The 26,975-nt window shown below is 44.5% G+C and overlaps 1 protein-coding gene across 3 annotated transcripts in view; it reads left to right on the plus strand.

Annotated features, from left to right (window-relative positions):
* The window catches only part of LOC137427370 (uncharacterized), a 29,861-nt gene extending 12,640 nt beyond the window's left edge, over window positions 1-17,221 (plus strand). The window contains exons 4-5 of one of the 3 annotated variants that reach the window (XM_078778319.1): window positions 10,797-10,844; window positions 14,306-17,221. In XM_078778319.1, coding sequence (XP_078634445.1) covers window positions 10,797-10,844; window positions 14,306-16,041 — 1,784 coding nt within the window. In that variant the 3' untranslated portion in view covers window positions 16,042-17,221. Of the gene's footprint in view, window positions 1-10,796; window positions 10,845-14,285 lie in introns of all 3 variants that reach the window. The other 2 variants (XM_078778317.1, XM_078778318.1) reach the window with 2 other exon arrangements.
* Window positions 17,222-26,975: the final 9,754 nt, after the last annotated feature.

A 26,975-nucleotide genomic window follows, 5' to 3' on the forward strand; every position in this document is an offset into this window, starting at 1 on the left:
ATATATATATATACATATATATATATATACAGTGGGACCTCTAAATCCGAATTTAATTCGTTCCAGCGGCAGTTCGGATTGGGAAAAGTTCGGAATTAGAAACTATTTTCCTCATAAGAAATAATGGAAAGTGAATTAATCCGTTCCTGGACCCCAAAAATCCATTATCAAGACACTGTTAACTGCAAATACACATGATTCAAGGTAAAATAAGATGAGTAAATGCCCTAAATATCAAATAATAATTATAATAAAAACAAGAAATAAATGTACTAACATGAAAATAACTGCATTTACCTTCGTGGAGAGTTCTGGTGGTGCATGTGGAAGCTGGAGAGGAGGAAGGAGGGAGAGGGTTTTATTGCTTGGAAGGTGAGGCACCTTCCAAGCTAACATCAGATGACTGCTTCTGGTGTTTGCTCTCTTTGTCTCTTAACACCACTTGTAGAGGGTTGGGGCTCACTCGGCTTTCTTTCTTTAGAGAACCACCTCTCCAAAGTTGCCTGGTGTTGGCGACTTTTCTTAATATTTCTGAAGTGGTCAATCACATTGTCACCGAACAAGTTCGAGAGTGCTCTCGCCAACAACAAGAGTGCTCTCGCGAGATCACGGCGAGGTCACGTCTTTTCGAAGCTGTTCCATGCGCTCACGCTTTCGAAGCTAAGTGATCTTTCACATTTGTGTTTTTGGCGTATCTTTATCTTTCTTTCGGTGTATGTACCTATTGGGGTGACTTTAATAGGTTTCTCGGTGTTGGTTTTTCATACCTGTGTACAGAATCGTCGGTTTTTTTCGTATCGTGTATTCTGAGGCCTAGTGTAGTGCTAGTAGTAGTAGGCGACCGTGTCCTCAGACCTTGGCTTGAGGCTTTTGTTTTTTGTCTCAGCGGTTCTTCGATCGCGCTGCAACTACTGTCGGTCTCTGTTTTTCACGGTCTTTTCACCCATACTCCCTTGTTTTAAAATCTCAAAAAAAAAACCAAAAATTTTTTTCCTTCCCTGTTCTTATCTGCTTGTACGTTCTTATTTGTTCTTTCGTTCTTCGTTCTTTTGCTCTTTCGTTCTTCGTTATTTGTTCTTTCGTTCTTCGACCACATTGTTCGAGATCACGTGATCAAGTTGTTAATACATGTTTCATCTGTCCCCTGAAGAACTTTATTATTATGTCATATTCTATAACACTTTTTTCTACTTCTTCTATAAAAGGATGCTTTCGACTTGCTCACCAATTCTATTCATTCAAAAAAAAAATTCCATCTCTTACGGTGCATCTTTCATTCATTCCCTAAACTCTCCAGAACTCCACCCATCCTTCAGCATCCTCAAACGTATTTTTGACTCGAATGTCTCAAGAAACTCATTTTGCAATAAATGTTCGTTTCCCATAAATCGTACACTTTTCAAAATCCAATCTCACCCCTCCCCTCCAAATCTTCCCCATCACCCATCTCTGTCAAATCTTCCCCCTTGCCCCTCCCCCCCAAATCTTCCCAAACACCCATCCCTTTCAAATCTCCCCCCCTGCCCCTTCCCTCCTAAACTCCCCCCACACCCCTCCCCTCCTAAACTCCCCCCACACCCCTCCCCTCCGAGACCCTCCCTCACTCCTAGACTCCCCTCTCACCCCTCCTCCTCAAAGCGTCCTCCCCGCTTCTTTCCCCTTCCAACTTTCACCTTCATCTCCCTCAACCTTCTGCCTCACTCTTCCCCCTCCTCAAATAACACCTCACTGCGCCTCACCCAATCACCATCAAACCTTTTGTCCGCCCCATTCTTCCCTTTCTCCAAGCTATTCTGAAATCTCTGACACACCTTCAACAGCTCTCCCTACCTCTTCCTCCTCTTCCACATCTTACCCTACCGCTCCCCCACCCCTGTTCTGTATCCGATGCTCCCCCTTCCCCTTCCTCTTCCTTAACAGTATGGACCTCAAACATCCAGGGCCTTCGCTCAAACTTAACTGATCTCTCCACACAGGTTGCTTCTGACAAACCAGACGTGATCTGCTTAACAGAAACCTTCCTCCTTCATGATGTCTCTGATTCCTTGGTATCTCTCCCAGGTTACTCCCTCCTCCGGTATGATAGACCTGAGCCTCGTTCTGGAGGTGGGGTTGCTATCTTTATAAAAAACTCTCTTCCTCACTCGCCCTGCACTGCCCTCTCTCCACCTCACCCCCAGGAATACCTTTGGCTACGGCTTCCCCTTCGCTCCCACCTTTTGTTCATATGCGTGTTGTACCGTCCACCAAACAGTGATGACTCCATCTACATCTCGCTGTCTGATAATATGGACCAACTTCTATCTACCCATCCCAACTCTCTCTTCCTCATATGTGGTGATTTCAACTGTCACCATGCCAGTTGGCTGGCGGTGGGTACCTCTCTCACCAGCCATGGCTCTTCAGCAAAGGACTTATGTTGTGTTTGTGTGCTTCCCCTTTTCTCCCCATCTTGTCTTCCGCTCCCTCTTTTTGTGTATTTTGTTTGTCTGGTCGATTTGTTTGTGAAGTAAATGTTAGCTTTTTCACGAGCCTCGATTCAGTATACAAAAAAAAATAAAAAAAATAAAAAAGTTAATGCTCCTGTTAACCACTGCTTTATTAGGGTGCCACTTTTCAACAATGGCCTGTGTTTTAGACCAATGGAAGCACAGTTCTTTAATTTCAGCACTGGAAATGTTACCACTAGCTCCCTCTTCCTCCTCTGAATAAATTTCCACTGCCACTTCTTCTTGCTGCATCTTGTGGAGGTGCTGAAGTTCTTCTGTGGTGAGTTCCTTGTTGTGATCCTCCACTAACGCCTCCACATCCTCTTCACTCACCTCCAAGCCCATGGACTGACCCAATGCTACAATAGCAGGCACAATAGGTTCTTCAAAGCCTTCAAAATCTCGACGCTCACGGCGGGAAATATGAACGACCCTAACGCTATGTTGGCGGTTCGGTTAAATAGAAATACATTCGGAATTAGGGACAAAATTTTATCGAATTTACGGTTCGGAATTGGAGTAGTTCGAGATGAGGGGCGTTTGGAATTATGGGTCACTACTGTATATGTATATATATATATATATATATATATATATATATATATGTATGTATGTATGTATATATGTATATATATATATATATATATATAATATATATATATATGTATATATATATATATATATATATATATATATATATATATATATATATTGTAACGATTTTGAGAGGTGTGTAACGAATTTGAGAAGTGTAACGGGTTTTGAGAAGTGTAACAATTTTGGAGGAAGTGTAATGAATGTGAAAACGTTACAATGGAAACGTTACAATGTGAACGTTACAAACGTACGGTACCACCCTGTAATGTAAATAATGGTCGCAGTCAGCGTCCTAGTTAATTGCATGAAATATACACGCAGGTCACGATATATCTTTTAAATAGTGTATTTCCTTATTTCCATGTAGGCTAAGTATGTGTTTTCCCACTAGATTGACTTTGCATTGTATCAAACAAAATAAGCGTAGGCCCTTCCAATTTCCCCAAAACCTCCCTTCCAATTGTCTTCCGCATTTTGGCTGGTTTTCTTCAAACCACCATTGGCCACGAGGTAAGGTTGGGGAAGAAAGGCGTGTCTCCACCTCGTCGTAAGAGGGAAGGAGTGAACCAGCCCTAACAGCCAATCAACACCGCGGTGAGTGACCCGGTAGGCGTGCCCTCGGAGTCGGCGGCTTGATTTCACTCGAGGTGATAAAAGCGACTGCAAGGGACTGCTTTACCAGATCCAGAGGAGAGATGACTGGAGAAGAGCTGGAGCTGACCCTGGGAGAGGAGCAACGAGGCTGCACCAAAGGGAGGCGGTGAGATGCGAAACGCTCCAAGCCAAAGAGGAGAGGTACTCGGCAAGGAGACCAGCGTTGGAGAGACGCGCTGAAAGGAGGGAGACGGCCCCGCTCCAAGCCAAAGGGGAGCAGGTGTGCCGAACCAGCGCGGGACGTCTACCGCGGTGGATACACGACGAAGGGGTTCCCGCCACAACCGCGAGGGATTGCGAACTGCGCGCTCCCGACCAAGCGATCCATCTCAAGCCTTACCTGCCTGCAATTATCCCCTGAGTAAGTGTGAAAGTCCTGTCCTGTTCGTTTGTCTTGGGGCTAAGTAAAAATGAATAGTGTAAGTTAACCATTCGCTGTGTTACTGCTTCTTCCATCCATTGCTTGTGTGTGTATAATAAAACCTGTTCTTCCTCCGTATTCTTCTTCTTCTTTTTCCTTCTCTTTCGGTCGCTTTAGAGATTTCCCGATTGAAGGTCTGTGGGGCGATCTGGTCAACGTTCGAGTATAATCGGGTAACTTGTGCGGACACGACGGCCATTCCGCTCGGCCCACCTTAACATCAAAGTCGTGTCTGTAACAATATATATATATATATATATATATAGATATATATATATATATATATATATATATATATATATATATATATATAGTCAGGTAAGGAGTATACTTGTGAATCCACCAGGAGGTTCGTGTGTTAAGTAGAGTTCGGGATTAAAGAGTAGCGCCCCTGTGTGTCCTCACCTGGTTTGCCAAACCTTTGTCCCTTTCGGCAGTGCACACCACATAGACATTCTGACAAGTCCTCAGTGCAACACTAAGTGACGCCATTCCCTGACATGACTGTGAAAGAGAACTGGCAAAAGGAAACCAGGCCAGGACACCGCCGATAATGGCCGCCGCCACCTACACCTCCGGAGAGGTCTGTCCACCATCTCATAGCACACGCTATGACACCAGGAACAGGGAGTGGAAGTGACGCAGTGGGCGTGCACCTGGGCGAGTCGTTGGAGGAGACTGATTGGTTGGCAGCATGCCAAGGCTGACATGACCACCGCGGAGTGATACGAGGCACGGCAGGACTTTGGTTGGAGTGAGTGAGTTGCGTGGAGTTGGTTGAGAGCAGTTAGTTCGCGGTTGTTGGTTCGAGAGGAGAGATCAGCAAGCACCGAACGCGAGTCTGAAAGTGAGTTGGTTCAGAGCAGTTGACCAGTTCGGTTCGCAGTTCACGGCTTGAGTTGGCAGTCCCGGTGCGATCCCGAGTTTGGAGAGTCCTGTCCCTGGTCGAGTGGAGAATTACAGCTCGAGCAGCTTTAGTCCCGGCCGGCAGCCCGAGTGGAGTTTGCTTGCTTCGTGCAGCCCTGCGTTGGACCTTTGGAGCGAGGGACCTCATGGTGTACCGTTGAACCGACGAGGCCTGGTGGTGCTCAGAGGCGGGCGGAGAGGGCCGCGGGGCCGTGTTACACTGAAGACGACAAAGACCAGATAAGCCCGAGCTCCGCGGTTACACTTTACACGACGAGACATTTTCTTTCGTATTCACATTCCTTTGTTCTTGTTTCTGAAGTCAGTGTGTGGGATCCCAATTTAGGTTTCTTATTAGATTTATTATCGCATTTTCCTGTCCTTGCTTTATTTTGCTGTACATACTTGAATGGAGTTTTCCGTGTGATTGATTAAATATGTACGGCTGCAGGGCTCTCGCCGCTCCCCTCCATCCCACGCGCTTTGGTGTAGCTTTTTGGTTTCGGAGTCCGCCATTGAGTTCTTGCCTCAGGGGCCAAGGCCTTCGCAATCGGCATCCGTGACCGCCTGATATTAATCAAAGACGGTCATGCGACAATACACCTGGTTTGCGCTGGTTTTGTTATGGATTCGGGGTCGGCGTTCTCCTTACCAAGGGGGGGTTAATCCCCTTGTCTGTTAAGCTGGCCGTTCCCCGATCCCTGAAAATAATAACGCTCCTTTGCGGGGTTGAGATTGGCCAGGGTGATTGGTCAAGGTGAACTCCCAAATACCTGAGCCAATCTCTCCACAAAGCAGGGAGATAATTCCCGCTCGAAACACGGACAAGATGGAATTTGCCGAGCGGTTGGCCAAATCGTGCCACAGGTACCCAATGGAGAAAACACGAAAGCGATCGGATGAGAGGAAATCAAAAGGTAAGAAAGAACAAAGATTTATTATACAATAATTAAAGAGGAAACAAAAGAGCAAGAATATACAAGCAGAGGAGCAAAAGGACACAGGGCAAGCTTATACACTCTTAAATATCACGCCCAGGACAATACAGACAGACTTACACAGGAGGGTAGTGGAAGGAAGGAAGAGAAGGGTCCAGGCAGATGGAAGGCGTCGAGGTCCGGCTCCAGGTTCACTCGAGTCTGGCTCCGGGTGTTGACTCGTACCGCGGCAAAGAACGGCCGGCAGCTTCGCGTGGCGTTGGCGCACGACCGGACCTTTTAGATATTCTCATATAGCAGGGGACTGGGATGCTGTGTGCGTAATATTCACGCCTGATGTGTTTCTCTCTCTCTCTCTCTCCTCTCTCTCCTCTCTCTCCTCTCTCCTCTCCTCTCCTCTCTCTCTCCTCTCTCTCTCCTCTCTCTCTCCTCTCTCTCTCCTCTCTCTCCCCTCTCTCTCTCTCCTCTCTCTCTCTCTCTCTCTCTCTCTCTCTCTCTCTCTCTCTCTCTCTCTCTCTCGTCTTTTCAATAGTCAAGCTCCCTCGCGGTCCTTCAGATGGCTTTTTGTGCACGCTTATATGGTCGCTCCAGCCACACCCTTACCAGACCATCCCACCTCAGTCCTGATAGGTTCGCGAGGGCTCGCCGGCCCCGCCCTCGATGGCTCGTGGACGAGGCCACACCTCTTCTTGTGGCTCTGCCCCATCTTCGCCAGCCCAACCGCGTGCGTAATGGCGTTTTGATGCAGCGAACGCTGCCAGCAAGCAAATCACTAAGGCGCGTAACAGCATGAGAGAGACAACCCCCGCCTGTAGGTGCGCATGATGGAGCAGCTTGGAGAGAGAGAGAGCAAAATGGACCTATCTTAATTAATTAATGCAACGCAGAGTCAAACTATTGAAAACAGGTCCTTACCTGAAACACATACTAATGAGAAAACTGAAGAAGGTCCTACGGTGTTCTACGTGTTGCTGTGGACTAACTAGGGTGCTCTCGTTTAACATTAGAAAATGGGGATATTTACAGGGGATTATTTATAAGGGATAATTATTTACAAAGTGAAGGTTCTAAAAACCGTAACAATATATAATAACAAGTAAACGAAAAAACATGTTTTAGGGCTCCAAACGTTTATTTTTAAAAAGTTTTAACCCTACTTTTTGAAACTAAATTTTGATCGATGAAAATGAACTGGAAAAGAGAACCGTGGGCCAAATTTCAGGTCTCTCGGACATATGGAACCTAGAAAACGAACGGCTCAAAGATATGAAACGGGACAAACAAACAAAATTCAGATGAAGTTAAATAAAGCGTGTAAATTAAAAGACAGTGTCCGTCCATCTGTCTGTCTCCTCCATAACTCCAAAACCATGAAACCGAGTGGGCCCCAAACTTCTCATGCAGACACCTGGACCTCGAACAGATTGCAATGCTGAAAACTGGGTGTTTATTGAATCGGCTTTTTGGGTATGTTATAACCTGATTTGGTGGCTTACTAATATAGTGGCCCACCATCTTGGTCATCCCACTGCACCTTGCTGGGTTCTTAAGCCGCCATTTTGTTTCAGCCTACTCAAACGTGCCTTGCCTTGGAAACACGATCGATTATCATTGCATAATTGAAGCATATCATCAAAATCTGGATTCGGATATGAGGATTGTGTTGTTTAAATAATCTCTAAATCTGGAGTGAAATCTCACAAAATTTACCATATCTTGTGATTTTACAACACCTCCACATGCAGCAACTACACCTGGATGCGTACATACCCCCACACCCAGCCAGTGCGAACGCAGACTACAACAACAAAATCGCCTCCACTTCCAGGATCCACAGCACCAAACAAGTAAACATGGTGGAACACTCAAACACCCACCTTTATACCCTTCACCACTCACCAACAAAACACACCAGATGATTGACACACACACACACACACACACACACACACACACACACACACACACACACACACACACACACACACATCTCCGTTTCTATTCTGTAACCTCAACCTACACTGTTCGACGTGCTTCCATAAACTTCCTCCATATCCAAAGTGAGCCTTTCTAGGCAACCTGGGCCACTTTGTCACACATCCTCCCTCTTTCTGTCCCACACACTCCAAGCCGAGTAAGAAATGCAGAAAAGGAATTGCCAATACACCCTCCACACCCCACCTCAAATGGCTGACAAGAAACTCGCCAACCCTTCTCCCGACACTCTGCCTCCAGCTCACTGTACTTTCCTCTCTTCCTCTCGTGCACCTCCTCCATGTTCTCTTCCCAATGTACAGACAATTCCCCTAAGGTGACCTGTCTTGTTGCACCTGACCAAATGACAATGTCAGGCCGCAACCTTGTCACACAGATCTCCTCTGGGAATACCAATTGTGGCTTTAGGTCTGCCACCACCTGCCAGTCACAAGCATCTGACAGCCCTCTTGCTTTCCACCTCCACCTCTTTCCACTTCTTACCACTTGGCCCTCTTTGACAAACAACACCTCTCCCCCATCAGTCTCCTTCTCCACTCTTCTCTCTCTCGACCTCAGCACCACTTGTTGCACCATCTGCATCACCACCGCCAGCACCTGATCATGTCGCCACCTGTATTGTCCTGCTGCCAATGCTACTGAGTATGCACTCAGTGCATGCTGCTCCGTTCCCAAACCTCCACACAAATAACATCTCTCCTCCGTCCTCCTGCAACAACCCCCACAATCTCAAGTTCCCTCAAGTTTCTCAACTTCTCAAGAAGTTTGGAACAACCAGGACTCTTCCTGGAGCTGGCCGCCCGGCCAAACTGAGCAATATACAGACAGTCCCCGGGTTACGAACGACCGACTTACTTACCGACCTCCGTCAAGCCTATTATTTAAAAAAACTAGTGGGGTCACCCATGGGAATCCCACGGGCATGGACGTGTGTGACATTTGGACATCTTGATTTCGATGCTGCACTTTAAATTTTACAAAATGGTTACTGGCAATTCATCAGATCCAGAAATGGTGTAAAAAAAAAAAAAAACCCCACCTTTAGAGGCCATTTTTCCCCGCAAGCGGGGGTTGGCCTTTTTCGGGAACTGTGGTTGTTGTTGTTTTTTCGGTCCCCTTTTTGAAGCAATGTTTTACGGCCGGATGCCCTTCCTGACGCCAACCCTTTTTGCCGCCTTTAACGACAAGCAGGGAATTACCAGTGAACTGGCACTCAATTTGCCGACCTCGGAAGGATGACAGGCCGAGTCAACCCCCCTGGCGTTAATTCAGCGATTGACCGGGATTCGAACCCAGGATCCAAGGATCCTAAGCCGGCACCCTAGCCGCTAGCCCAACACCAGGGACCATGGCAGGGACAGGTGTAATGAACACAATTTATTTATTTCACATATGTGACCCCTCACTCCTCTCCACCTGACACTCTCCTCTCTCCAATCCCTCACACTCCTCTCCAATCCCTCACACTCCCCTCCAATCGCTCCTCACACTCCCCTACAATCGCTCCTCACTCTCCCCTACAATCGCTCCTCACCCTCCTCTCCAATCGCGCCTCACCCTCCTCTCCAATCGCTCCTCACTCTCCTCTCCAATCGCTCCTCACTCTCCTCTCCAATCGCTCCTCACTCTCCTCTCCAATCGCTCCTCACTCTCCTCTCCAATGACTCCTCACTCTCCGCTCCACTCGGCCCTCACTCTCCAACTCCTTGCTCCTCACTCTCCAACACCTAGCTCCTCACTCTCCAACCCCTAGCTCCTCGCTCTCCAACCCCTAGCTCCTCGCTCTCCAACCCCTTGCTCCTCGCTCTCCAACCCCTTGTTCCTCGCTCTCCAACCCCTTGCTCCTCGCTCTCCAACCCCTAGCTCCTCGCTGTCCAACCCCTAGCTCCTCGCTCTCCAACCCCTTGCTCCTCGCTCTCCAACCCCTTGCTCCTCGCTCTCCAACCCCTCGCTACTCGCTCTCCAACCCCTCGCTCCTCGCTCTCCAACCCCTAGCTCCTCGCTCTCCAACCCCTTGCTCCTCACTCTCCAACCCCTTGCTCCTCGCTCTCCAGCCCCTCGCTCCTCGCTCTCCAACCCCTCGCTCCTCGCTCTTCAACCAACCTCTCACGCCTCGCTCTTGATAGGGATATATTTTAGATAGTAGTATGTAATAGATGAATCAAGAAATTCAATGTCCATAACCTTTGTCAGAAGATGAATCACAAATTTTAATTCCCGAGGAGGACAACACTTTCTGTCTACAAGGAAATACACAGCAAGAAAACAATAACCTTTATCAACCAAGAAGAGCATGCTACAATTCACAAAAGCACATTGCAAGATTCACAGAAAGTCCCAAGTGAAAATGCTGGTACAGTAGAGATGTACGTCAAAGGAAACATCATAAGGATACACTAGCATGCACAGTATACAGTCAACATACAGTGTAAACATGCAGAATCGACCAGCCAAGTGAAACATCCTAAGTACAACATTTACAGCATTACAAACCTAGTGAAAATCCTAAAGTACAACAAACCAACATTACAAACCCAGTGATAATCCTCATATTTTGACATCAGTCCTGTCTTTTATACAAGTTGAAGTGTGAGGAGCAAGTGGAGGGGGAGGAGCGAAGAGAGAGGAGGAGAGCAGTCGGATTGGTTGGGCAAAGTTTGGGTGGGCGGGAGCAAGGATCGGGGGATACAATGTGATTGGTCGAGTGAAATATTGAGATGAGAGTGCTACCTGCCGAGAGCAGGTCTGCATTTCAAATTCTTTAATGCGGTCTGTTTTCCCATTGTCTCCTGCCAGACATTTTGGAGCCATCTTCCTGCTTGAAGACTTCAAGAACATTTGAAGGTCATTCTCAGCGAAGTGGACATATCTTTTACTCATTTTCGACATGACAAGAACAAAGACCACTTACTTTATTTCAAAGAACATCTTTAACAATATTATCCTTCGTCATAATTAAATAATTACAGTGCCTTTATTATTAAAACTACACTAAATGATTTACCATTCTGTGGTTTTATCTGTAATTCATTCATTGTTTGATGCAAGGATTATTATACAATATTGCAAATTAACACACTAGTAACATGAGTTTTAATAAGTCATGTTAAAACTTCAAAACAGGCATGCAATTAAAAAGTCCTTATTTAATAAATAGGTCACTCAGTAGCTATGACAACCACATCCTTTTTCAATCTGCAAATTCATATTTTCCCTCATAAGTCAAAATCATATCTAAGAGGTATGAACCTATATACTGCAATCCTACAAAAAAGGATCTTTACTGAGAAGATATTGGATCAGATAGCCAGAGAGAGCTAGCTAGCCTACATGGATTTTTAAAATAGGATTTTACACTTTTAGACTAACCTTTATCAAACACTAATAAGCTATAAGTTTTATTTGATTCAGACTCAATTATCGTTCTTTTGAAAGATTTACTGAGAACGTTGACAATTCCATAAAACTATCTATTAGATTAACTACAAGTGAAAAAAGAAAAAAAGGTTGCGCTGAACTTATCCTCCATCGGCCAGCGCAGAGCAACTTATCCACTCCCATTGTTCAATTCTGCAAAATAATTACCATGTATTTTGCATAGCTTCGACCTCGTACTGAGTCGATTATTTACTAGTTTACCAAACACAATGGGATTTTGAAAGCAGCTTAGTGAATGCTAATTACTTCAGGCAGGTGGTCAGTGGTCAGACATGGTGGAACCAGTGTATTATTTTATTATTTGTTGTCAATTGTATTGAAAAACAATATCCTTCTACAACTTATTTATATAACTCAATAAAACATTTCATTTTATTTATCATTTTGGGAAGACCCGATCCAACACTATATTTCAAAAAAACACCCTATATGTAATCATATTACCCTCAGTCATAAAATGATTTTGTCATGACAATATGTGGTCCACCATTGCCTCCACTAAGAATTTACTTTTCTCGAGCAAACTAACTTGGTCAGAGTGTCAGATAATTAGCCTACTGGAGGAAATCTCAACTTATAAATGGAAATCACAAAAACACTTGCACACGAGGAGAGCAGGTTGCAGCTCATAGAAATTACTTGGTTTGATACATTTTACACTTCCACACTCTCCAACCCCTCGCTCCTCGGAGTCTTAAGTCCCGCGGCCTAGGACTAGACGAATGGGCTTGGTCACGACCCGGGGCATTAAGCTCGATCAGGACTTTATTGTGTACTGCTACCAATCAAACTCCCCACGAACGGATGTTTCGTTACCCGAGGCGTTCAGGTAGTACCCGACCTTTACCGCGTCGGCTTGCTGAGCCGGGACCGGCTTTTGTCAAATGTGCAGTTCGCATGAGTAAATATGACCCGCTGGTGGATAAGGTGCAGGTTCTCCAAGCTAACCCCGAGCACACTCGCGTGTTGTTGCCCAATGGACGGGAGTCGACGGTCTCAGTACGCCACCTGGCCCCATGCGGGGACGGGGATGTTGACGAACCAGCTTACGATTCCGTTGATCCGCCTGTTGATCCGCCTATGGAGTATCTGCCGGCTTCCTCACCGCTACATGCACCCGATCCGGCTGGCCCTGTGCGGCCACCGCCATCACCCGATGTAGGCGGCTACTCTGACACGGGGGACTCCGGTCTTGGGGATGCAGTACCCGGTAGTTACCGGACCCGCGCCGGGAGAGAGATTCGCCGCCCCGACCACTATGGTTGGACTGACTGACATGGACTGGCAACTGCCGCTCATGATATTACTCTGCTGCTATGTGCTGCTTGCTTGATTTCGGCCTTAGCGGAAGTGTAGTTTTAACGGCGGGGAGAATGTAATGAAATTGTGTCTAAGTTGAACCCAGGTGTTATGCTGTCTCCAACCACTGAGAGGCTTCTATAAGAACTCGGACGAACATCGCTCCGAGACATTCCTGTGACATTTATTCTGTGTGATGGTGTATACTCGAATGGTGTGTATATCTAGATGATCCAGGCTTGCTTGCTCTAATTGCTAACTGATTGCTACTTCCATGATTACGGAATACTGATACAATGCTTGATTATTTCTTACAGGTGTTGCCAGAGATCGAAACAGAATTAAACCTACTATTGGGACAATGTTGTATATCTTGATTTCTTACAACAGGGCCTGTGTCTGGGAATAAGCTAAGACTGTTTTTCTGCCCTGTGTCCCTTCTGCTTTCTGCCGATCCTTGTACATAATAGTGTAAATAATTATTAAACCTGTGTTCTTCCTTTATCCGACCGTCTCGTCCCTTCCATCGATTGACAAAGCGTGGTACGAATAAAACCGCTCAAATCGGGTTTCAACACCAGGTAACTGCACGGACCACGTGGTATGTCATCCGCTCGGATGTACTCAAATTACGCGTGGCTCATGCGAGGCTTGATCCCCGCTTGCGCAGCGGCATAGGTACTTAGGTAAGTGCGAGAATTGTCCCGGTACCCCACCCTGCGTCTGCCCGGGAGAGGCGATTCAAGTCTCTCGGTTGCGACGACCCAAAAAGAACAAGGGGCTTAATCTCCCCTTGGAAAGGGCAGGAGGGTCGCGCGGAAGCCGAAACAATATTTTTACACTGCCTGTCTGTCTGTCATTCAAACAAAATGGAAAATCATTCCAAACAGGAAGCTTGCTGTTTTGAAGGACCTCATAAAGGATACAAACAACAGGAATGAATAAGTAATGTAATGTGTAAGATAGGGTGATGTACTGGGTAAAACAGTGGTAAAACCCAGAATTAATTAATTAATTCGACCTGAACAATCTTTTTTAAATTTAAATTGAATTATGTACTTGAACACTGTGGAACAATAACCGTTTAATACTCCCAATAGTATCCAGTTTTATAGTACTTGGACATGTCAAATAGGTTGATGTATAAGGGTGGTGCATATGACTGCTTCAACAGTGCAAAACTTTGGGATTTTTTTTGATGATATTTGAAATCATTATTTTATGAAAATTGAAGTGTATCGTTGAACACTGCATGTGGGTATCGTGTTCTATGAACTCTCTAGTTTACTTCATCAGTTTGCCTTTACAAATGCATGTGAAACAATCAATTTACAGTAATAGAAACAAGTGACCTATCACTGACAATTGGATGAATTTACCCTAAAGTATAAATATCATGGGGAAAACCCAAACTTTTGCACAGTACTGTATATTTTCATTAGGAATAATTTTTTAAACTTTTTTTCAGTGTAACAAATACACATATACTTGATTACGTACGTCAGAATTATATTGTGAGTATTGAACAAAATCCGATTTTTTTGACAGGTCATGTGATGTATTTACAGGTGGATCCATTGAATCCACAAGGGAGACAGCACCTACTTTCATGAACAGCGAAGACACTGGCCCGCAGGACTCGCCAACTGAAACAAACAAGAGGACCTTTTACAAACGCAACAAAATGAATAATGAAATGTTTGCACAAAATAATTTACACCAGGCTCACAAAGGAGAGAAAGATCAACACCCATACAAATGCAAAACTTGTGGAAAATCTTTTAATCGATCATCCACCCTGAAAATACACATGAGAATTCACAATGATGAACGTCCATACAAATGTACAAGTTGTGGAAAATCTTTTAATCAGTCATTCACCCTTAAAATACACATGAGAATTCACAATGATGAACGTCCATACAAATGTACAAGTTGTGGAAAATCTTTTAACCAGTCATCCACCCTTAAAATACACATGAGAATTCACAATGATGAACGCCCATACAAATGTTCAAGTTGTGGAAAAACTTTTAATCAATCATACACCCTTAAATCACACATGATAATTCACAATGGTGAACGCCCATACGAATGCACAAGTTGTGGAAAATCTTTTAATCGATCATCCAACCTTAAATCACACATGAGAATTCACAATGGTGAACGCCCATACGAATGCACAATTTGCGGAAAATCTTTTAGTGACTCATCCAGCCATAAAAGGCACATGAGAATTCACAATGATGAACGCCCATACGAATGCACAAGTTGTGGAAAATCTTTTAATCGATCATCCACCCTCAAATCACACATGAGAATTCACAATGGTGAACGCCCATACAAATGCACAATTTGTGGAAAATCTTTTAACCAGTCATCCACCCTTAAAATACACATGAGAATTCACAATGATGAACGTCCATACAAATGTACAGGTTGTGGAAAATCTTTCAATCGGTCATCCAACCTTAAAACACACATGAGAATTCACAATAGTGAACGCCCATACGAATGCACAACTTGTGGAAAATCTTTTTGTGACTCCTCCCACCTTAAAAGGCACGTGAGAATTCACAATGCTGAACACCCATACAAATGCACAACTTGTGGAAAATCTTTTCATCACTCATCCATCCTTAAAAGGCACATGCTAATTCATAATGATGAACGCCCATACAAATGCACAATTTGTGAAAAATCTTTTAATTATTCATCCACCCTTAAAAGGCACATGATGATTCACAATGCTGAACGCCCATATGAATGCACAAGTTGTGGAAAATCTTTTAATCGATCATCCACTCTGAAATCACACATGAGAATTCACAATGGTGAACGCCCATATGAATGCACAATTTGTGGAAAAACTTTAAATCGATCATCCAACCTTAAATCACACATGAGAATTCACAATGGTGAATGCCCAAACGAATGCACAATTTGTGGAAAATCTTTTAATGACTCATATAACCTTAAATCACACTTGACAATTCATAATGACGAACGCCGATACAAATGCACAATTTGTGGAAAATCTTTTAACCAGTCATCCACCCTTAAAATACACATGAGAATTCACAATGATGAACGCCCATACAAATGTACAAGTTGTGGAAAATATTTTAATCGGTCATCCAACCTTAAAACACACATGAGAATTCACAATGGTGAACGCCCATACGAATGCACAACTTGTGGAAAATCTTTTTGTGACTCATCCCACCTTAAAAGGCACATGAGAATTCACAATGCTGAACACCCATACAAATGCAAAACTTGTAGAAAATCTTTTCATCACTGACCTATCCTTAAAAGGCACATGATCATTCACAATGGTGAACGCCCATAGGAATGCACAAGTTGTGGAAAATCTTTTAATCGATCAACCACTGAAATCACACATGAGAATTCACAATGGTGAACGCCCATATGAATGCACAATTTGTGGAAAATCTTTTAATCGATCAACCACTTAAATCACACATGAGAATTCACAATGGTGAACGCCCATACAAATGCACAATTTGTGGAAAATCTTTTAATGACTCATCTCACCTAAAATCACACATTACAATTCATAATGATGAACGCCGATACGAATGCACAACTTGTGGAAAATCTTTTAGTGACATCCCACCTTAAAAGGCACATGAGAATTCACAATGCTGAACACCCATACAAATGCTCAATTTGTGGAAAATCTTTTAATCGATCATCCCACCTTAAACCACACATGATAATTCACAGCACAGTTTGTGGAGAATCATTCAATCGGTCATGCCACCTGAAAAACGCATGGAATTCACTATGGAGAACAAGGAGATTACCAACAAAGAGAGTGTGCATGCAAATGCCAAATTTGTGTAAAATCCTTCATTAATAAATTTGAGCTCATGAAACACATTTTATTTTACCTTTTTTTTGCGTAGCCGAGGCTCGTGGAAGAGATAGACGCAGGACAGGACAAACAATGGGTGTGGGGAGGAATGAGAGGCAGGATAACATCCATAGGTTGGACAAGATAAATACAGAAGAGAGATCATTTATGAATGCAGAATAGGACTGGGCCGAGAACACAATTTGTAGAAAATCTTTTAATCGGTCATTCCACATGAAAAGCACATGAAAATTTACTTGACAAGTCACACGAGACAATGTCCACACTGATGCACGATTTGCAAAACGTCTTTCACTCGCTCAATCTCCCTTAAAACACACGAGCACATTGTGAATGTTTGAATGTGAATATGACTTGTTTGACTTCACATCACCAAAATGGCACCCATTTCCTGCCACTGAAAAGCATCCACATAGCATGATGCTGCCACCTCCATGCTTCACGGTAAGGATGGTGTTGGATGGGTTATGAGCTATGCTCTGCTTCCGCCGGACATAGTGCTTTGCATTCAGGCCAAATAATTTGATTTTCGTCTCATCAGAACATTTTGAATATTAATATTAATAAAGAATATTTTGCCGCATGCTCTGTCTTTCACGTGCCTTTTTACAAACTCCAGGCATGCTGTTATGTGCGGTTTTCTCCGGAGTGGCTTCCATTTAGTCACTATTCCATAAACACTCAATTTGTGAAATGTTGCATGGACTTGTCCTTCTGGCAGGTTATGGCATTTCAGCAAAGGTACTCTGCAGGTCTGCCAGAGTGGTGATTGTGTTCTTGGTCACCTCCCTGACCATGGTCCTTCTTTTCTGGTTGCTCAGTTTGGTTGGATCGCCAGCTCCAGGAAGATTCTGTGTCAGTCCATATTATTTTATACCCTTCATATTGTTTTATACTCGATATATGGACAGTTCCTTGGACTCCATGGTAGAGTTTCTGCTCTGACATGCACTGTCAACTGTGGGACATTATCCAGTGGCAGAGATGGTCTTCGTATCAAAGAACAACAAACCCTGTATCAATGAATATGGATTGTTTATTACATATGTACGTACGGAGAGAAACGTTCAATATACCGAGTGTGAAAATCTCTAAAATGCTCAAAGCAACACGAGTTTATATTGGATTAATGTTTGTCGCTTTGTTTTTGGTCTCGAGATATGCGAAACTGAGGTAATCCTTTCTGTTGTTAGTTTCCTGGTCCATCCTGAGAGCGTGTGACCCAAATAGACAACTTCCGTCTCACAGAACGGTAACTTTTCCTGATTTACTCAATGTCCTTTATGAGCTAATGCTGTCAAGAGCACTATTGTATCTTGTTCGCAGCTTTCCTTTTTCGATGAGCAGATTAGCAGATCGTCAACATCCTGAATTAAGGTGGATCCCCCGGGGTATTTGAACACCAAACAATTCTTTGTGGAGGGCCCTTGAAAATAGGGTGGGCTATCTGTGAAACTCTGTGGTAATACTGTCCACGTAAACTGGCGTCCTCCATATGTGAATGCAAGGAGATACTGCAATTTTTCCTCGAGAATAATAAATGAATGAATGAATGATCGTTTTAAGGCCATTTTCCACGCGAGAGCAGGGGTTAGCCTTGCGGACCCATGACAATCATGGTTCCCTGTTTGAGGCAATGTTTTTATGGCTGGGTGCCCTTCCTGACGCCAACCCTTGGTCACGCTCTTACGATGCGCAGGGATACGGTGTACCTATTCTAAACCGGCAACACCACCTCGAGGGGGACAGAGAAAATGCTGAACACAAGTCTATGACTGAGTCACACTTTGTATCTGGTGGCACGGCAGATAGTATGGTCTCCGGGTTGGGCATGACCGGATGTATGCCCTTTCTACAGTTAAGTGCCCGTAGGTCCTGAGTAATAGTGTTAAAGCAAAATTAATTGCGTACGTAATTTGTGTAAATCAAGTGGATTTCCCAGAGCCTCGACCTGATGTTGCAAACACTTTAGTTTTAATTGCGTACTTAAGCTTCATAAATACAAATATTGGTCAGCGTTGAGTGTATTTCATTTTATTTGTCTGAGAGCTTTGAACAAGTTTGAAATTTGTCCAAATGACAATTCTCGCAGGGTGTGCCCGTGTGCAAACGGACGCAAGGGGCAACCAAGCGGCACGTCTGCACTCCCTCTCAAAATCAAATCAACACATTTGAATTAAAAGGAATAGGCTTCTTCCAATTCAATACTGCATAAGAAATAAATGTACTTTTTATTGAAGAAAAATATATTCATATATATACAGTCACGTGAAAAAGTAAGTACACCACATGTAAAGTTTTGACTTTTTCAACATATTTCAACACACAGCTATTTGATCTTCATTTCAACAATATTGATAGATAAAGGTGATATAATATAACAAATATCATGAAACATTTACATTTTGTTGTCCATTGTATATTCTAAATAAACATAAATGCAAATTTCGCGTGTGGAAAACGTAAGTACACCCTTGGCTCTAATAGGTGGTATTGCCCCCTTTGGCAGAAACAACCTCAAGTAGGCGTTTCTTATAACTGTCTACCAGTCTCTGACATCGACTGGGAGAAATTTTTGTCCACTTCTCCATGCAGAATTCTTTCAGCTGTGCGATGTTTGAGGGGTTTCTTGCATGCACAGCTCGTTTCGAATCCCCCCACAACAACTCGATGGGATTTAGATCCGGGCTTTGACTTGGCCATTCCAGAACCTTCCATTTCTTTCTTTTCAGCCATTCCTTGGTGGATTTACTGGTATGTTTAGGGTCATTGTCATGTTGCAAGGTCCACCTTCGGTTGAGCTTCAACGTTCCGACAGATGGCCTCACATTATCCTCAAGCACCCTCTGGTACAATGTAGAATTCATCGTGGATTATATGATGGTGAGCTGCCCAGGCCCTGATGCAGAAAAGCTGCCCCAAACCATAATATTTCCACCACCATGCTTTACTGTTAGTATCAGGTTCTTGTGGTCAAATGCTGTCTTTGGTTTTCGCCAAACATGTCTTCTGGTACTGTGGCCAAATAGCTCTACCTTTGACTCATCTGTCCAGAGCACATTGTTCCAGAAGTGCTGGTCTTTGCGTAGGTGTTCATTGGCAAACTTTAGTCTTGCCCTGATGTTCTTTTTGGACAGCAAAGGTTTCCTCCTGGCACACCTCCAGTGGTGTAGTCTACGTGATACACAGGTATACACCGTATACCCACTAGGAAAGGTCCAGGATTTCTGTATACCCACTTAAAAATGCGTGAGGATAGGTAACAACATAGTTTTGTGACAGAACTTTCACACTTTCATTCATGAAATGCGCTATATAAATAACTTTCATTCCTAAAATGCACTATATGAATAAAATTTGATTTGATTTGATAAAATTCACCCCGTCTGTGTTAAGAAGCACTGACTAATGGCATTGGGGCTTCCGTGACCTGTGACCCGGATCTGACGTCACCTACTGTATGCATTAGTGAGTGTGGTGGTGCTTATGGGGTGTCGCTTCAGGACGGGTGTCGCTCCGGGGCGCGTCGCTCTGGGACGGGTGACTATGAGGCTGGAAGGGAAAAATCACAGTATACCCACTACAAAAAACTAAACTACACCACTGCACACCTCCCATGTAGATCAACTTTGTGCAGCCTCTTTCTAATGGTAGACTTATGCACTTTGACATCAACGGTGGCAAGAGCTACCTGCAGGTCCCGTGATGACATTCTGGGGTTCTTAGAGACCTCTTTCAGCATCTTGCGGTCTGCTCTCGGGCTAAACTTGCTGGGGCGGCCTGGCCTGAACAAGTTGGCAGTTGTTTGGAATCTTCTCCCCTTGTAGATGATCTTCCGGACAGTCGAATGATTGATTTCAAATTGTTTGGAGATCTTTTTAAATCCCTTCCCAGACTCGGAGGCATCTATAACCTTCTTTCTGAAGGCCTCAGGGAGCTCTTTTGATCTAGGCCTGGTGACGCCGCACACTTCAACAACAAAGAGCAAACCAAACTAAATGTCAGGTTTAAATAAGACAGGTTCCTCCAAGATCCTCTCTAACGATGTTCTATTCATTTGCACCTGAGCTGGTGCACCTGATTCTAATTTTAGGAATTTGAAGTAGTGATCAATGTAGGGATGTACTTACTTTTTCCACATGCGAAATTTGCATTTACTTTTATTTAAATGATACAATGGACTACAAAATGTAAATGTTTCATGATATTTGTTACATTATATCACCTTTATCTATCAATATTGTGGAAATGAAGAACAAATAGCTGTATGTTGAAATATGTTGAAAAAGTCAAAACTTTACACGGGGTGTACTTACTTTTTCACGTGACTGTATATATATATATATATATATCAGACTTGGCATTTAATATGGAATTTTTTTTTTCTTGACTTGGGTTTACTTTCTTAACTCAGTATATCAATCTGGTGAGTTTCTTTTACCCTTTGGTGATTTCTTTGTTAAAAGAACCATGCCACTAATTGTCTGTCGCAGCAAGAAGTCAACAACTGGAGTATATCACAGGTGGCGTGGCAAAATGTACGGACAGGTGCATTTGATGATTGGCTTCACAGTCGGGTATACAAGGGTTGTTGCGTTCTGTATTAGTGGAAAACAACGGCTGCACGTCTACAAAAGTTATTGCCGCTTCCTCTGGAGATGGTCCGTCAACTCGACAATGCTGTTTGTCATGGAGTGGTGGCTTTACGAAATTACGGCATGAAAGAGCGTGCTATTGCTCGGCAGTATGGCGTCTCTCAAGGGCAGGTGTCAAAGATCCTGAAACGAAATGCTCAGAGGGGTGTCCCTACTCCAATACCGAGGCCAGGACGTCCCCGCAGAACCACAGGAGGGATGATCGCCAGCTGCACCGGTTAGTCCGCAATGGCCGTACCAAGTCAGCTAATCGGTTTAGGGCTGAGTGGCAGCAACTGACAAATGTGCCTGTATCCAGAAGGCGAGTCAACCAACGACTGGTTCAAGCAGGCTATCGTGCCAGGCGTCCCCTAAGAAAGCCACGCCTGACCAGACAACACCGCCAGCGCCCATTGCAGTGGGCCAGAGAGCACAGTCAATGGCAGACCGGACACTGGAATCACGTGAACTTCAGTGACGAGTCTAGATTTCTGGTCTATCGTCAAGATGGCCGCGTCCAAGTGCGCAGACAAGTGCATGAAGCCGACAACAAAGATTGTATAGTGCCAAGAGTCCAAGCTGGAGGTGGTGGGGTGACCGTTTGGGCTGCTTTTCATGCATGGGGCAAAACTGACCTGGTTGTTCTGAATGGAAACCAGAACCAGTTCAAGTACAGGGCCATTCTGGAAGAAACATTGCTTCCATTTGCTCGTGCAGCCTTTCGAGGAAACTTTGTCTTCCAAGATGACAATGCACGGCCGCATCGTGCTCGCATGATCCAACACTTTCTTGCTGACCATGGTGTAGAGCATATGGAGTGGCCTGCCATGTCCCCGGATATGAATCCGATAGAGAACTTGTGGGCAGAATTAACGCGTCAAATCGACCACTTGGACCAGCAGCCGACCTCTGTGTGTGAATTGCAGCAGGCTATTGTCACTGCATGGCAAGCGATTCCTGTCCAAACCTTGGCAAATCTCGTGAACAGCATGCCTCAATGTGTACGTGCTCTCCTGAATGCTCGTGGGGGTTACACGAAGTACTGAACTGTAATTTTACTGTCCGTAATCCCAGTCGTAATTTAACTTTTGCTTTTGTTAAAAATGTTTTTGGCTAATGTGCAAAATAAAGAGATACTTCTGGAAAACTTACAGAAGTTTAACACAGTACTGTCCATGAATTGAGTTCGATCTCAGTTTACATCACTTTCAAGAATCAATTTATTTGTTTCGAAATGTCACATGTGGTTTTTGTTTCTTTTAAAGGTCACATTAACAAAATCGAGAATAATTTCAACATAATTCCAATGAACTTTTGGTTCAAAGTCATCTTGAAAAGTAAGTTCACCCCACAAAAAAAATATTCAATATTAAATGCCAAGTCTATATATATATATATATATATATGTTGTTGAGGATTTGAGAATTGTTGTAAAATATCACCCGGTGTAAAGTGTCATAATTGTTGTAAATACCTCCATAATGTAAAGGTCAAAGGTCGTCCTCTTAGTTAATTCCATAAACATACACGCAGGCCACCATATATCTTTTTAGATAGTTATTCCCTTATTCCACGTAGTTTAAGGCTGTGTTTCCCAATAGTCGACTCTCCATTTGCACCAAATTAAATAAGATAGGTTCCATCTCCAAAGTGCCAGGTTTGGATGGTTTTCGCCCCCAATGGACTCCATTGAGCACGCGGTCGGTTCGGAGAAGAAGGCGTGTCTCCGCCCTCGTCATCGATGGGAGGAGTGAGTCAGCCCCGCTCACCCAATCAAGCACGAAGGGGTTTGGCTTGAGAGGGCGGAGAGAGAGAACGATCTGGGAGGTTCGCGAAGGTTCAAGGGTGGGGCTTATATAACCCGCGGGAGACGCCCCCACCTCAGATGCGTCCAAGCAGATGAGTCCTGGGAAAGCATGCGACGTCCCCACGGCGGCCGAGAGAGAGAGAGGACCGAAGCAAGAGGAAGAGCGCGCGACGCAGCGGTGCACCAAAGGAACTTCGCCCGCGCAGTTTGGAACCGCGGGAGTTTGCACGACCGCAGCTCGGCTTTTGACGGCGGTGCCTCCCGGCCCGACCGTGCCCAGTCCCCGCTGGACCTTCCTTTCCTCTCAAAGCCATCCACCTCCAGCCATTCATTCCTGCCTGCATCCCCCATGTAAGTGTGATCGTTCGTCTGTCTTTCACATTGTCCAGGGGTATTAATTAAGAGTGTTTATAGGTAAGCTAGTGTTGCACTGTGTCTTCTTCTCCTGTAAATTACTTTCGTTATACTTCCTTCTCCTTGGTTTCTTTCGTTGTGTAAATAGTAATTAATAGTAATAAATCCTGTTCTCCCTACTTTGTCTTCTTCTTCTTCTTCATGCTCTTTCGGTCGCTTTAGAGGTTTCCACATTGAATGTACGTCGCGCGATTTGGCCGACGCACATAAATCGGGTCTAGTCTTGGTAAACGGCTCATGGTGCAGTTCGCTTCGCTCGGTGCAACTAGTCCATTACGCTGCGACCGTGGGCGAGGGAGTATTTCCTTGCGTACCGGTAGGTGCTGGTATATAGGTCATAGGACGGTTGGGCCTAATACCCTACCCAGCGCCGACCGGGCGTGACGTCATACCCCCGGGACCACGTCGGTCAGTAACAAACGAGGGGACTAATCCCCCCTCGATAAAGGGAACCGAGGCCGACGTTGGGTTCCGTAACAATATATATATATATATATATATATATATATATATATATATATATATATATATATATATATATATATAAAATCTTTGTATTCAACAAATAAGCTGTGTATTCAGATTTCAACACATGTATAAGTTTGGGAAAAGTTTCCCGCAGTTGTAACTGTTGTGAAACTTTTTTTTTTATGAGTGTTGAGTTCCCTGCAAAGTCACCCATGACACATCCCACTAAAAAGATTAGATTGTGACTTTGCAATTGGGCTGGAGAAATACCGTTCTCGAAGGGAATGCATGGATTGCACACTTTCTTTCAAGTCGACACAACTGTGGGTTCTGAGAATGTCCTATGATATAACTTCTGTTCTCCACAATTATTGAAAATTGTACTGTCTGTAGTCCAACCCCCCCTCCCCCCACCCCCCTCCCCAAGCTGAGTGGAGATTGGAGTCAACATGTGTTCTACTTAAAAGTCATATAACTTGTTAGTTTTGAAGTGTAAAACATCTGAGATGCTTTGTAGCAACATGAACCATCGATCACGAAGGAACTTGCTGTACCATGGATGGATCCAACAGATGGCGCGGCGAGACCACAAATGCATACTCTTCTCTTGTAGATGTCCTTTCTTCCCTTCCCTCCCTCCCTCCCCCCAGAACTAGTCTGCTCCCCTCCTAGCCCTCCCCCTTACCCTGACCCTCTCCTGTACTTTCTTTGATCTGCCCACTGTATAATAACCATGGAAAACCAGCAGGAGGATCTTTTTCCTCTTCCTTTCTTGCTTTGCACTTTGTCTGTTCATTGGATGTTGTCTTGAGATTTAATATCAAGATTGTGGTGTGCTTTATATTATCTTCTTGTAAACCTGGAAGTGAGGTCTATATGTTTCATTAAAAATCGGTCAATTATCTTAAACAGTTTGTGGACATCAATCATTGAGTCTTCTGTCTCTCAATCAAGGCTAAATTAGTGCCACGGCAGATGGCGACCGTGAGACGGGATACTGACGCTGGAGCGATCTGGAGTGACAGGCGAGCAGGAAAGTGTGTGGAGGTGAATGCAAAGAGATCGAAGGTAGAGGACAAATTCTGTACCCTGTTAAATCAGTCTTCACCTCACGCGAACTACAATCTCTCTCTTCTCGCTCCACATCGTCTGGTAACGTATTCAAGAACCAATTGCTGATTTTTGATGACCGTACATTGTGTATGATGTGTGTTTATCTGTTTGCTTGTTCTTGCAGTCGTTTTTATTATGTACAGGTGTAAAACCCTCTCGCAGGTTGATGTGTAAGTTCAGTGATTTGTGTTAAAGATTCGGTTTGGGGGCACCGGGCTCGGAACGAGTGGAATAACCCTTGTGTGTGTGTAATCTTGTGTGTGTGACCTAGTGTGTGTTATCTGGTGTGTGTTATCTGGTTCTGGCCATTTAAAGATTTGGTGTGGGCACCGGATGTTTATCGCGTGAAATACCCTGGTGTGTTTGATAGTTAGGACAGATCTGATTTGAGCTGGTTTTGGCTGGTTAAACACAGGTTGTCCACATCTTGTAGCGGTGGTTAAACTGTGTCATGGACCTACTCTTACTGCAGAAGAAGGCGTTGTGAACAGCGATTTGTGGTGTGAAGTGATTTGGTTGTTTATTTGTCACAGCAGGTGACAGTTGTGGGTTTAAGTTTGGTTGCTGATAACCAGTTGGATCTGGTGTCAATGAATTGCTTACAGTATTCAATTGTGTTGTGTTAGGTGTGTACCCCGGTTTAGAAGAGGTACACCTTATCCCTGCGTGTCGTAAGAGGCAATTAAGAGGGTTGGCGTCAGGAAGGGCATCCAGCCATAAAAACATTGCCTCAAAAAGAGAACCATGACAATTACAACTAGATATGGGCAGGGTACAGCCCGAAGTACCCCGTGGGGGACCCCACTTCCTCTCGTCAAAACTCAAGGTGGGGAACCCGATCGAAGCAAGGGTGGAAATCACTCCATTTATGACGACGAAAAGACTGATGCCCGACGTGGAGATCGGTTTCTGAGGTTTGGGACATGGAATGTAGGGACAATGACAGGGAGATCAGGAGAAGTGGGGGAAGTATTGGTCAGAAGAAGAGTGGACATATGTTGTGTGCAGGAGACGAGATGGAAGGGAAGTGGTGTGAGAATGGTGAAGGGTAGGCAGGGACAGAAATACAAGTTTGTGTGGCAAGGGTGCCTGGAGGGCATGAATGGTGTTGGTGTCCTGTTTTCTGAGGAGTTTGTAGACAGTGTGGTGAGTGTGACGAGAGTGAGTGATAGGTTGTGTAGTGAAATCGTATTTATGCTGAACCCAGGTGATGCTCGCTGCTCGCTGACACCGCTAGGGGGGGTGGGGGGGGGGGGTGGGCGGCTATAAGACCCGATGCGGCTGCTGCTCTGTGCGACTTCTCCTGTGACATTGTTACAATGACTAGTAGACTCGGTAACAGTACGCACCGCATAGAATGTTACGCTTGCTTGCATTGAACTATATTATGGATTGACCTATGTGATGCCAAACCTTATTTCTATTGCATTCCTGTATTTGCAGAATGATGTCAAAGGTCTTAATGGAATTAAACCAACGGATGGACTAAAGTTGTGGACTTGAATGATTTTCCACAACACTTAATTCCATTAAAGATCTACGGACATGGCGGGAAACAAGATGCTGGTGGTATCGCAATTCTGCACTGATCCGCAAGCCCCGGATGCTGGTTTGCAACTGACTCACTGGTTGAAAACTTTGGAGAACCAGTTTGCTGACCAGGAAGCCGTGCCGACAGCTGCCGCGAAGCTGGCAGCGCTCCAGTCCAAAGTCGACTACAAGGTGTACAACAGTATTGCACGATGTGCGACGTACGACCTCGCTGTAGCGGAGCTCATGCGATTGTACATAAAGAAAAGGAGCGTGGTGTATGCTCGGCATTTGCTATCATCACGACACCAGCAACCAAACGAGTCGATGGATCACTATGCCCAGGAGCTCCGGCAACTCCTGCTAGACAG

The sequence above is a fragment of the Myxine glutinosa genome, chromosome 5 (genome assembly GCF_964187855.1).
Source record: "Myxine glutinosa chromosome 5, kmMyxGlut1.1, whole genome shotgun sequence".
NCBI classification, from domain to species: domain Eukaryota; kingdom Metazoa; phylum Chordata; class Myxini; order Myxiniformes; family Myxinidae; genus Myxine; species Myxine glutinosa.